Here is a 10,752-nt window from a genome sequence, read left to right as displayed (position 1 = left end):
TTACAGGTGAGCACTGACAGTCGCTCTGAGGAGCACCTCCCGTTCCCGCCCACAGCCGCGCTCTGTGGTACCCATCTCTCGCGATATCTCCACGCACCGCCTCTCACCGGTCGCTTTGGCCGTTACCCACCGGGCGTTGTTTACGGCTGCGCAGCCAATGGGAGCTCGGCGCTGGATCGGGGCGGGCCAATGAGAGGGCGTGGCGGCGCGTTCAAACGGTGTCGGTGCGGTCCGCTCCCGGTGCGGTGCTGCCATGCCCGGCCGGACCGAGGACTACGAGGTGCTGCTCACCATCGGCGCCGGGTCCTACGGGCGGTGCCGCAAGGTGCGGCGTAAGGCCGACGGCAAGGTGAGCTATCATCGGTGCTCTGGGGGCTCTGCCGGCTCCTGTCTTGCCTTGAGCTGCTCGTTTTGTTGTCCCTTTTGTAGATCCTGGTATGGAAGGAGCTGGACTACGGCTCCATGACGGAGGCGGAGAAGCAGATGCTGGTTTCGGAGGTGAATCTGCTCCGCGAGCTGCGGCACCCCAATATCGTCCGGTACTACGACCGCATCATCGAGCGGAGCAGCACCACGCTGTACATCGTCATGGAGTACTGCGATGGGGGGGACCTGGCCAGCCTCATCGCCAGGTGCACCAGGGACAGGTGAGCGGGAGGGGGAGAGCACAGGGAATTAGATGAAATGGAAAGCAAATGGGATCCTGGGCTCCATCAGGAGAGGGGTGGTCGGCAGGGATAGGGAGGTGATTGTCCCTCTCTACTCTGCTCTTGTGAGGCCCCATCTGTTGTACTGTGTCCAGGTGTGGAGCCCTCAGTACAAAAAAGACATGGAGATTTTGGAAGGGGTCCAGAGGAGGGACAGGAAGATGATCAGGGGGCTGGAGCACCTCCCCTATGAGGACAGGCTGAGGGAGTTGGGTTTGTTCAGCCTGGAGAAGGGAAGGTTGCGGGGTGACCTCATTGCAGCCTTTCAATACCTGAAGGGAACTTACTCCCAGGAGGGGAGTAAACTCTTTGAAAGGGCTGATAATAGCAGGACACGGGGAAATGGTTTTAAGTTAAAAGAGGGAAGATTTAGGTTGGATGTCAGGGGGAAGTTCTTCACTAGGAGAGTGGTTAGGCCCTGGAACAGGCTGCCCAGGGAGGTTGTGGATGCCCCGTCCTTGGAGGTGTTCAAGACCAGGTTGGACGGGGCCCTGGGCAACCTGATCTAGTAAAGGTGTATGTTTGGTGGCCCTGCCAGGCAGGGGGGTTGGAACTACATGATCCTTGAGGTCCCTTCCAACCCGGGTCATTCTGTGATTCTGTGTGGTTCTGTGAAATGGAAGTACGCCATATAGTGTACGTGAACAATTCTTAATGCTTTCATCTTTTGCAGGCACTACCTGGAAGAAAGCTTTGTTCTCAGAGTGCTGACCCAGCTGACGCTGGCCTTGAAGGAGTGCCACAGGCGGAGCGATGGTGGGGTCACTGTGCACCGTGACTTAAAGCCAGCCAACGTCTTCCTAGATGGCAAACAGAACGTGAAACTGGGAGATTTTGGGCTGGCTCGGATACTGCATCATGACACCAGCTTTGCCAAAACTGTTGTTGGGACCCCGTACTATATGTCTCCAGTAAGACCTCTGTTATCTCCCTTTTCTTCCTTCCAAGGTCTGTTTTTTTTGTTAGTGCTGGTTTCAGAGTCTGTTAATACTTTGGAGGATTTAATGAGGAGCTGCATGTCTTAAATGCAGGTGCCTCATAAAGCGTATGTATGTTCTAGAGACAAGATTGTTTTGCAGGAAGTTAGCTTAGTTCTGTACGCTGGAGCTATGATTGAGGTAAGTTGAGCTGTAATAGGAACAGGGAAGATAGAGTGTTTTGTAGCGTCAGTGTAAAGAGGTTATTAAATTACCTGCTGAGAGTGGGGTTTCAATTTGTATTAGAAATGAGCAAGAGTTATTTCCCTGATACAATGGGTTGGCTTTTTTTCTTTTGTTGGGAAAATAATAATGTGGCTGAAATATGGGGTTGTGTCAGTTGAGGACTGATGCAGCATTTCAGTCTCTAGTTGTTACAACAGTTATTTAGTTATTAGCTATTGCAATAACTAAAGGTACTGCTAGTAAGAATTGCTATGGATGTTAATGAATAAGCTCCTCAGATGCAGCCCCAAAAACCAGAGGTAAGTTCAGGTTGGAACAGGAGGGGGTGGTGCTGTAATATGAGAAAAGTCTTAGTTAATAAACTAATAAAGATTTTATTCTTTTATTTATTTATTTATTTTTAGGAGCAAATTAACCACATGTCATACAATGAGAAATCAGACATCTGGTCTCTAGGGTGTCTTCTTTATGAGTTATGTGCTCTCACGTAAGTATAGTAGAGTGCTAAGTAATGTGGAAGCGTAACTGTTAATGTGCATATCATTACTCTTCATATCAAGAGGAGCTTAAAGGATTTGGGGATGAGTCCTAGGTTTTTATTTCTGTACTTGCCTTGACAGTGAGTAAGCAGTCTTTGCTTATTTCTTAGTCTGACACTTGAATGAAAATAAGTCCTGTAAAACTAGTGAGATAATTCAAGAAAAATACTGTTCTTCAGGCCTCCGTTTACAGCTTACAACCAGAAGGAGCTGGCAGAAAAAATAAGGGAGGGGAAGTTCAGACGAATACCGTATCGTTACTCAGAGCAGTTGAATGAACTTCTCAAAGAGATGCTGAACTTAAAGGTAAGAATCAGTTCTTAATTTTCTGCCTATGATATGAGCTAGTATTGAAGTACTGGGTTTCCTCCTCAGTTTATGAAACAAACTAATCTGCAGCAGTGGTTGCCATCATCTTGTCACCAGCAATATTACCTGCGTAGAAAGGTGGGAAACACTGCTTTGAGTATACTTAAAAAGAAAAAAGAAGGGAGTGAGCAGCATCAGCAGCTCAAGAATTACTCTAGGTTAAAAGGGTGTGAAATAGTGTCTCAGTATGGCCTATTGGAATTATCTAATGACGTACTTCAGCAAGGCCTAACTTTAGGATTAAAATTGTTCCACCAAGCTGTATAACGAACCTAAATCTCTAACAGATGTGGATTCTTCAAGTTCCCCACCCATTTAGGCTCTGAAAGGAATAGATACCTGTGCTGGGATAGCCAGACTTGTGGCTTCTGGTGCTGAAGGCTGGTAACAGTCTCCTACCTCAGCTTTTGTCTGGTTAAATTAGTACAGCATGCCAGACCTTAGCTGTTGCCCTTTCCATGCTTATTTATTTCTTTTAACCAGCTTCTCCTTCACTCTAAAGCGCATCAGCTGGTTTCCACCTGGGGATGCATCTTACTTGGGGATCTGTGGTAATTTTATCTTGATTACAGCTGAGAGTTATAGGTAACTTCTCTCCTTTAGGATTATTGCCGACCTTCTGTTGAAGATATTCTGCAGCATCCCTTGATAGCAGATTTAGTGGCAGAAGAGCAGAGAAAAAATCCTGACAAAAGAGGCCGGAGATCAGGAGAGCCAGAGAGGGTGCAGCATTTGGATGCTCCGGTGAATGAACTGAAGCTGAAGGAGCAACAATTACAAGAAAGAGAGCAAGCCATTAAGGACAGAGAGCAACGACTGGAGCGTATGAAATTTCTCTTTGGGAAGGGGGTGGCAATGGGACTTTGATCCAAAAGAATAAGTGCTGATGATGGAAATGTAGACTGTTTTCAAAACTCATTTCAATGCACTAGGCTGTCACACTCCTGTAGTTGGTACTATCCAAAGACTAAAACAAGAATGCTTGGCCTTAAAAAATCTATACTAGCTTGTTTTTCAGTTGCTAAGATGTACTTGGCAGTTCAGAAATGTAAGCCTGGTCTGTGAAGACTATTAAAATTGAGCAGTGATTAGCAAAGTATGCAGAAAACCAGGGTCCAAATACACTCCTCTGTGCTGCACAGTGTAGGCTGATCTCCATGTACTCTGTGCAGATGAACACTAGCCTTATGCTCACCTTAGGCTATATATTAATGTTGGAGTAAAATATACTTGAGTAAATAGTCAGCTGCTTTCATAGAAGCTGCATTCTACAGGTAGCTTACGTGAGAAACAATATAGGTGGCTGAGGTGTTAGGACTTCCTGTCTACATATAATGCTTCTTTACATATGTAGCAGGCTCTACTATATAGGTTTCAACTACAGTTATGATTTTCTGAGCCTGAATAACAGCTACTGTTGAGAGCTGACTTTTCAACTGGCATCTAAATACTTAGTCCTGGCATTATGTTTGCCATGAGATAATGTGCAGAACAGAAATCTGCTGTAGCTTCATTGTGGCATATATTACTTTTTTTTCCTGAAGAACAACCAACATGCTTAAGAGCACTTGTTTGGTGCTTTATTAATGTATTTGTGAAGCTTGTATCTGCGTAGCAGTTACCTTGCTTTGTTTAGAGATAGAGCAGCAGAGGATAAGAACATCTGGCAGGCTATTACGACTGTATTTTTTTTCCACAAGAAAATGTACCATGCATGATCCTTCTAACTTTAATATTACCTTCAAACATTACATGCTATCCTATTTCTACTTCCAGAGAGAGAACGGGAACTCTGTGTTCGAGAGAGGCTGGCAGAGGACAAACTTGCTAGGTATTTTATTGACCTATAGTGCCTAGATTAGAAGCTCTACAGCTTTACAACAAAAAAAAGCTTAAACCTTCCTTTTTTTTTTTTTCAAAACAGAGCTGAAAAATTGATGAGGAACTACAGGCTCTACAAACAGCAGAGGACATCATCTTCTGCAGATGGTCCAGGTATGCAGGCATACGAGGAGCCACTTGCATTCATAGATGTAGGCTGGTATGACCAGAAGAATACTCACGATCAGTGTGCTGTATGTAGTCCCATTGTAGCAATAGAAAACCCCATTATCTCTGCCTGGGAAGAGACTCTTGATTTTCTGCTTTACAGGAAGATGTGAACAATGCTCACTTATCAGTGTGAGCGGCCACTGTCAGCCTTGTGTTTTTTTGTGTTGCTAATTAGATTCTTGTGATGAACTAGCATAAGTGTTGACTTGTAATCCAAACCTCCTCAGAGCTGTACTTATTTTACTTGTCCTTTTTATGGATCTTTGACATAGTAAATTTCAATAAAAATTACTTCATCTTTAGTTTCAACTTCTCAAGCCCTCAGAGTGGGAGCTAATATTTGTTGCAAGTCATCCAGCTGTGATCACTGCCTCACTTAGGCTCAGAATACAAAGTGTTATTAATTTAGTTCAGCTCAATTCACAAGATCCAAAAATGTGTTTGACAATGTGCTATAATACTTGACTACTTACATCTGTTTTGTAGGATCTATTAGCTCACAAGTGTTTGAGCCTCACTTTGGCCTTGGTAATATTCAAATCCTCCCTATAATAACTTATTGTGTCTTCTGCTCATTGCACTTTAATAGTATAAGTGACCAACATACTTGATACTATTCTGTTAGGAAGAGCAACAGTAAAAAATCTCGGATGGGGTTATTAAACACAAGATCTGAAGTAGTACTACTAGAACAAAGAAATGTGAATATCCTTTAACATGAAGCAAAAAAATCTTTATTTAGTTTTAGACAGAGAAAGCAAGATAAGCACGCATCACTGCCTCTAATATAAATAAAACTGAAGTTGCTCCCCTCAAGAAATGGTTATCATAGTGTGAAAGAACACAAGTAAAACATTCCTGGAAGTTGGTGCTATTTGAGTGTTTATAATATACCATCTACTCTAAGAATCCTCTTTTTCCCAACATTTTCTATTTGATCCATTAAAGAATGTAAAGTTAAATAAAAACTAAACTTGTTTTGAGCTTTCTGCTGTTGGTGGAAGCATAAAGCTAAACAAGTTTCAGCCCTTCCTTCTGTTCTCTTCCCATTCTATCCCTCTTTCATGCTACGTTCAATTTTCAAACACTGTCTGTTAGTATCAAAACAAAGACACTTGGTGTAGCTAACATCTGTAAACAGACTGTGCAGAGAAGTAAACATATTGCAAGAGTCACAAGCTCCTGCTCTAGTTTCAGCCCTAGACCATGTCATTGGACATTTCTCTACCAACATTTTCTGTGCTTCCCATTCGTTCAATAGCATTCTTGTAACACTGTGTCTGAAATTCACCTGCACCTGTTCTTGCAATAAATTAACAAGATCACCTGCTGCTACTTTCTTTAGTTTGCTTCAATGCTCTTTCTCATCACCGGATTGTGTCTCACACAGATTCTTAATTCCTAATTCTTCCTCAAAGTTGGTTGTGTGGCTCACTTCACATTAAAATGGAGTACCAAACTTCTTAGTTTCCATGAGCATGTTCTAATGTTATTTCTGCAGAGAAACAGTTCTCTTCATTCAAAGTGGTATTTCCTTAAGCACTCTTCAGAAGCTGCAGTGCATATACCCTTCTATTGCAATCATTTTAAAAGCTCATTTTCAAATTTTCCCCCCAAAATGAGAAAGAATTATTGCCATAGGCCGAGATGCATTTAATTAGATTACTTGGATCCATAGTTAACAAAACGGGTGACAGGATTAAAGGTTATAAGCCAAGCAATAAATGCTGAGATGTGCTAATTCAGATTCTGTTTGTTTCTTAAGATAACGCACTCCTGCTCCCCTTTTCTACAACAAAGAAGAAGGTCCACTTTGGGAGTGAAGAGAATGGTTTGCCTTCAGTTAATGTGGAGAACTGTCCCCTTCCGAAAGGGAAATGCTCTGATCTCAAAAGACGCCTATATGCTGCGAACCTACGAGCTCAAGCACTGTGTGAACTGGAAAAGAACTATCAACTGAAGAGCAGGCAAATCTTGGGCATGCGCTGAATCTGTAACATAGGTGTACAGTATTTATCTTTTTAGAGATGGCTATATGTATAGGATGGTACTTATGCCTTCCTCTTTTAAGCTGGAACCTACTGAAAACATATTTTAAATCTTTATGGAAATTATTTTTTCTAAGGGCCTAAGAGGTTATGTCACAAAAACAGGTCATTTTGATATCAAACAAACTGAGCTATGTTATTAAAAATATATATTTTTTTCTTGTCCTTATTTACTACGTTCTGTTTCTCTGCAAAAAAAAAAATAATATAGCAACACAGATTTTTCTAGATCTGGTGTGAAAGACTTGGCTGAAAAAAGTACAGACATTTGAAGTCAGGGTTAAAATCATGTTGCACATAATGCACAGTACTTGATAAAAGTGTTCATAGGTGGAGAGGTTTTGTCTGCTTGTGAATGCTTTTTGGCTCTCAAAAGAGCACAATGATTTTTTGACATCTCCTTCCTCTACTAAAGTGGAAGAAAGACTGAATTATGGAGTTATAGGTGTTGGGAGGGACCTGTGGTTATTATCCTGTCTGACCCTTCTGCAGGTTCCCTAGAGCAGGCTGCACTGGAAAGCATCCATCAGGCAGGTTTTGAAATGAGTTTATAGTCCTTGCTGCCTGGACAGCTGCATGGCATTTCGTCAGCTCCTGAAAGATGTGGTTCAGGGTGTGTATTTGAAGAAGACATCTTCATTGGTTTACCTTAAAAATGTGCTGTAAACTGAACCCATGGGTCTCTCTCCTGGGCCAGGGCACCATCCAGGATATTGGCACCTATCTTTTGGGGAGGGGCACTCTACTTTGAATAGCAAATAATTATTTTCTTGAAGTTTTCAGCCTTCATCTTTCCTCTCACAATCCTCTGTTGGAGTGGCTGTTGATTGCCTTAAGGTGGTGTAAATTTAATAAACTAACTCAGATTCATGAATACAAAAAAGAATACTTTGGAACTCCAGTGCTGGGTATGTATTACCTATGAACATTTGCCTGGGTTGAAATGCTTAAAACATATTGATAGAAAGCAGCTGATTTTATTAACATGCGTTGTCTTGTTGGGCCAATATTGCTATTTAAAGAGGTATTCTAGATGTTTTCTATTGTAAGTACTGTTTAAGATGCTCACACATAATTTAAGGATGAATCCATGCTTTTTCACAGTGCTTGTATATGCAGATTTTTCTGTTGTGTGCCTCAGCTGCAAAATCTGCAATGCAGCTCTGCTGAGAGACAGTCCATAAAAGAGCAAAGAGTAGAGTATGCAGTAGTTTACTTCTAATATGAAAAAGTGGGGGGTGCAAGTATTTTGTTGGTCACTGTTGTCTGCAAAATACAGGTAGTCAAAGGAGGAAGTAAAAGCAACCAAGAAAAGAGTAATTAATGATACAGGGAAGTCTATCGTTAACTGGCTGATGCTTGTAAGCACTTTGCTTTTGAAAAGGCAAAACTAATAACAAGGCTTGGCTTTTTTCTCTTGGACTGCGTAAGTAGAAGAAATAATTACTGCATTTAGAAGTAAGATATCTTCAGAATACCCGCTGCTTCTCTTTTCATTTGATTCTCTAATGACCTCAAGATGGTGCTGTTGCCCTGTAACTGTTGGGAACTGCCCATAGACCACTGACACACTACCTAACATAAAATTTAGGATCTGATTGAAGTATGTCTTTGTGTCTTGTTTCAGAAAAGATACTGGTATATTTAGGCTACGGATGCTTTTGTACTTGTTGGTGCAAATAATAATAATGTACACTGCTGGATACTGTGAGATACTACTTTATAGTACTGATATCAGGAATTCTAATAGTGTCTATAGTTGTGGGCACTCAAATGATACAATCTCTGAAATGACAGACTTTTTGTGCACACAGGACACTTTAGATGAAGGATAGATCAGAAGGGAAGTTGCACCACTTTTGAAAACTGTGGCCCAAATCCCTGATCTTGAGCCTTTGTGTGTGATCTTAATCAAGACCGTCCTGTGCCTTAGGTTCCATCCTTATCAGGTTTATCACAGAGGGGAGCTCAGAGACAGCGCTGGGATCCTTTACAGGTCTGCACTTCTACCAGATATAACACATTTGGAAGAAATCAGGCTTAAATGCAGAGGACCACGAATCTCATTCCTAAACAAGAATATCAATAAATCCTTTAATGCAGTACAGATTATCGAACAGCTAGAGGGAGAAATCTTCAGGAACAACTAATTCTATGTTTTTCAAGGGGGAAATACACATTTTCCCCGTTTGTTCTCACCGATTCTCACCAGGAGGTGGTGCTCTGCCACAAACTGACCCACAGCTGTTTACTGTGAGAATTTACCTGCAGATACCCAGAAGTACAATGCAGAGAAGCTCCTTGCTAACACTACTGTCCTCACCCGAAATAGACATCGCCCCTCACTTTCACCTCTCGTCATCCCAGTGTTTGCACGCCCTTCTTAGTGTGCTGATAATTCATTTCCCAGTTCATAGCATGAATAGTCCAAAATACAGCCAGTCCTAGTGATGGTGCAGTGACAGCCTTTGGGCTGAGTCTCTGTTCCTTTCTTTCCTTGTGTAACTTGTGTGAAGCCAGAGGAATCCTAGGAGCCATAAAGCTGTGGCTCTGGGTGTGAAAGGAAGCTGAAGCCTGCCCAGGGAACCTGCTGAAAGAGCCATTCCAACACCATGGAAGACTTTGGCATAATTAAAGCTGTATACATTATAACCCACATCAGGTAAAATAAGTGAGTTTTATTTGTATATTTACTTGAAAAGTTAGGTGAAGGTAAATATTAACCTTTACGACTTTAAAAGGCTCCACAGACCAACTGCAGCACATCATACCGCTTTGTCATTTAATTTCACTTTCAGGCAGATCAGCAATGCTGGGAAGTTACCGTATGTGAGGCAGCAACGCCTTTATCTGAGTTCTTTTGAAGACAAAGCGAGCTTCTGTGGCTCAGCTGCCAGAAAAGGATGAAGTTTTATTGGAAACAACAGTTCTCTGCATCCTGCAAAATGGACTCCTGCCATTTGGATCTTGCTTCCAGGCTGCACCCATTCTCAACTATTAGATCCAAGACACAGATAGTCAGCGGATGTTTAGTGCTTCACACAGCAAGCACTGAACATGACATGCAGTGACTAATAATAAATAGCGCAGTTTCTGCTATCAGTTTTCATGCACATTTTTTTGTCATAAAACTTGGACTGCAGCATGCAGACTGATGAGGAGTATGGCAGGTACTTTAGAGGTGCTCAAACACATGGCTGGAGTTAATGATTTTTTCCCATTGGTCACACAAATCTGAAACACTTTTTTATTTGCAAAGGTAGCTGCTAAACTTGATTTTTTTTTTTTAACTGATTGATCAGCTCTTTCAGCAGGTCCTGCTCTTGTAAGGTCAGCAGAAGGAAGCTTATGCATAACACAATTTTTTGCACCTATATGTCAGTCTGAGTTCAAGGACACAGCAGAAGCTCAGGAAGCCAATGACAAGCTTTACTTCAAATTCACTGAACCTTTGGCTGGACTTCAACTTCATTAGCATTAGACACTTGTAAATACTTACACTTGTTTGTTCTTTGTGGACTAAGCATTGCCAAAGACACAGCAGGAGCAATTCATCAACCTTTCCTAACAGAAGTGAAGACAAGTCACTTTAGGTAGAGCTCTCAATCTTGGCTTCTACGAAATCGGATTTTCCTTGACAGGATGTCACATCAGCAGCCCTCTGGAAAGTCTGGACAGACCTCTCTGGAGATGTGTGTAGTACTGTGGAACACCAAATACGCTTTTTCTGTTCATCCGACTGCAAATAGAAGTAATATTATATACCTGACCCCTCAGCTTTTCATAGACCATCAGGGAATATTCCAGTGACCCCAGAGCTAGATACCTGTTTAGGTCATCCAGGAAGTAGAGATGCCTGACAAACATGGGTGTT

At 42.1% G+C, this 10,752-nt stretch overlaps 1 protein-coding gene across 1 annotated transcript; it reads left to right on the top strand.

The window, feature by feature from the left end:
- The first annotated feature begins 217 nt into the window (after nt 1–217).
- On the top strand, nt 218–7,047 carry NEK2 (NIMA related kinase 2). The gene is made up of 9 exons (XM_085542918.1): nt 218–349; nt 430–647; nt 1,381–1,618; nt 2,275–2,357; nt 2,589–2,715; nt 3,382–3,601; nt 4,555–4,609; nt 4,703–4,773; nt 6,596–7,047. The coding sequence occupies exons 1-9, from the start codon at nt 254–256 to the stop codon at nt 6,817–6,819; spliced, it is 1,332 nt and encodes a 443-aa protein (XP_085399044.1). The 5' UTR covers nt 218–253; the 3' UTR covers nt 6,820–7,047.
- Nucleotides 7,048–10,752: the final 3,705 nt, after the last annotated feature.

Source organism: Coturnix japonica, chromosome 3, assembly GCF_054131305.1.
Source record: "Coturnix japonica strain WE chromosome 3, WE-NBRP24, whole genome shotgun sequence".
In the NCBI taxonomy this organism is placed as follows: domain Eukaryota; kingdom Metazoa; phylum Chordata; class Aves; order Galliformes; family Phasianidae; genus Coturnix; species Coturnix japonica.
This window is presented reverse-complemented; position numbering and strand designations above follow the sequence as displayed.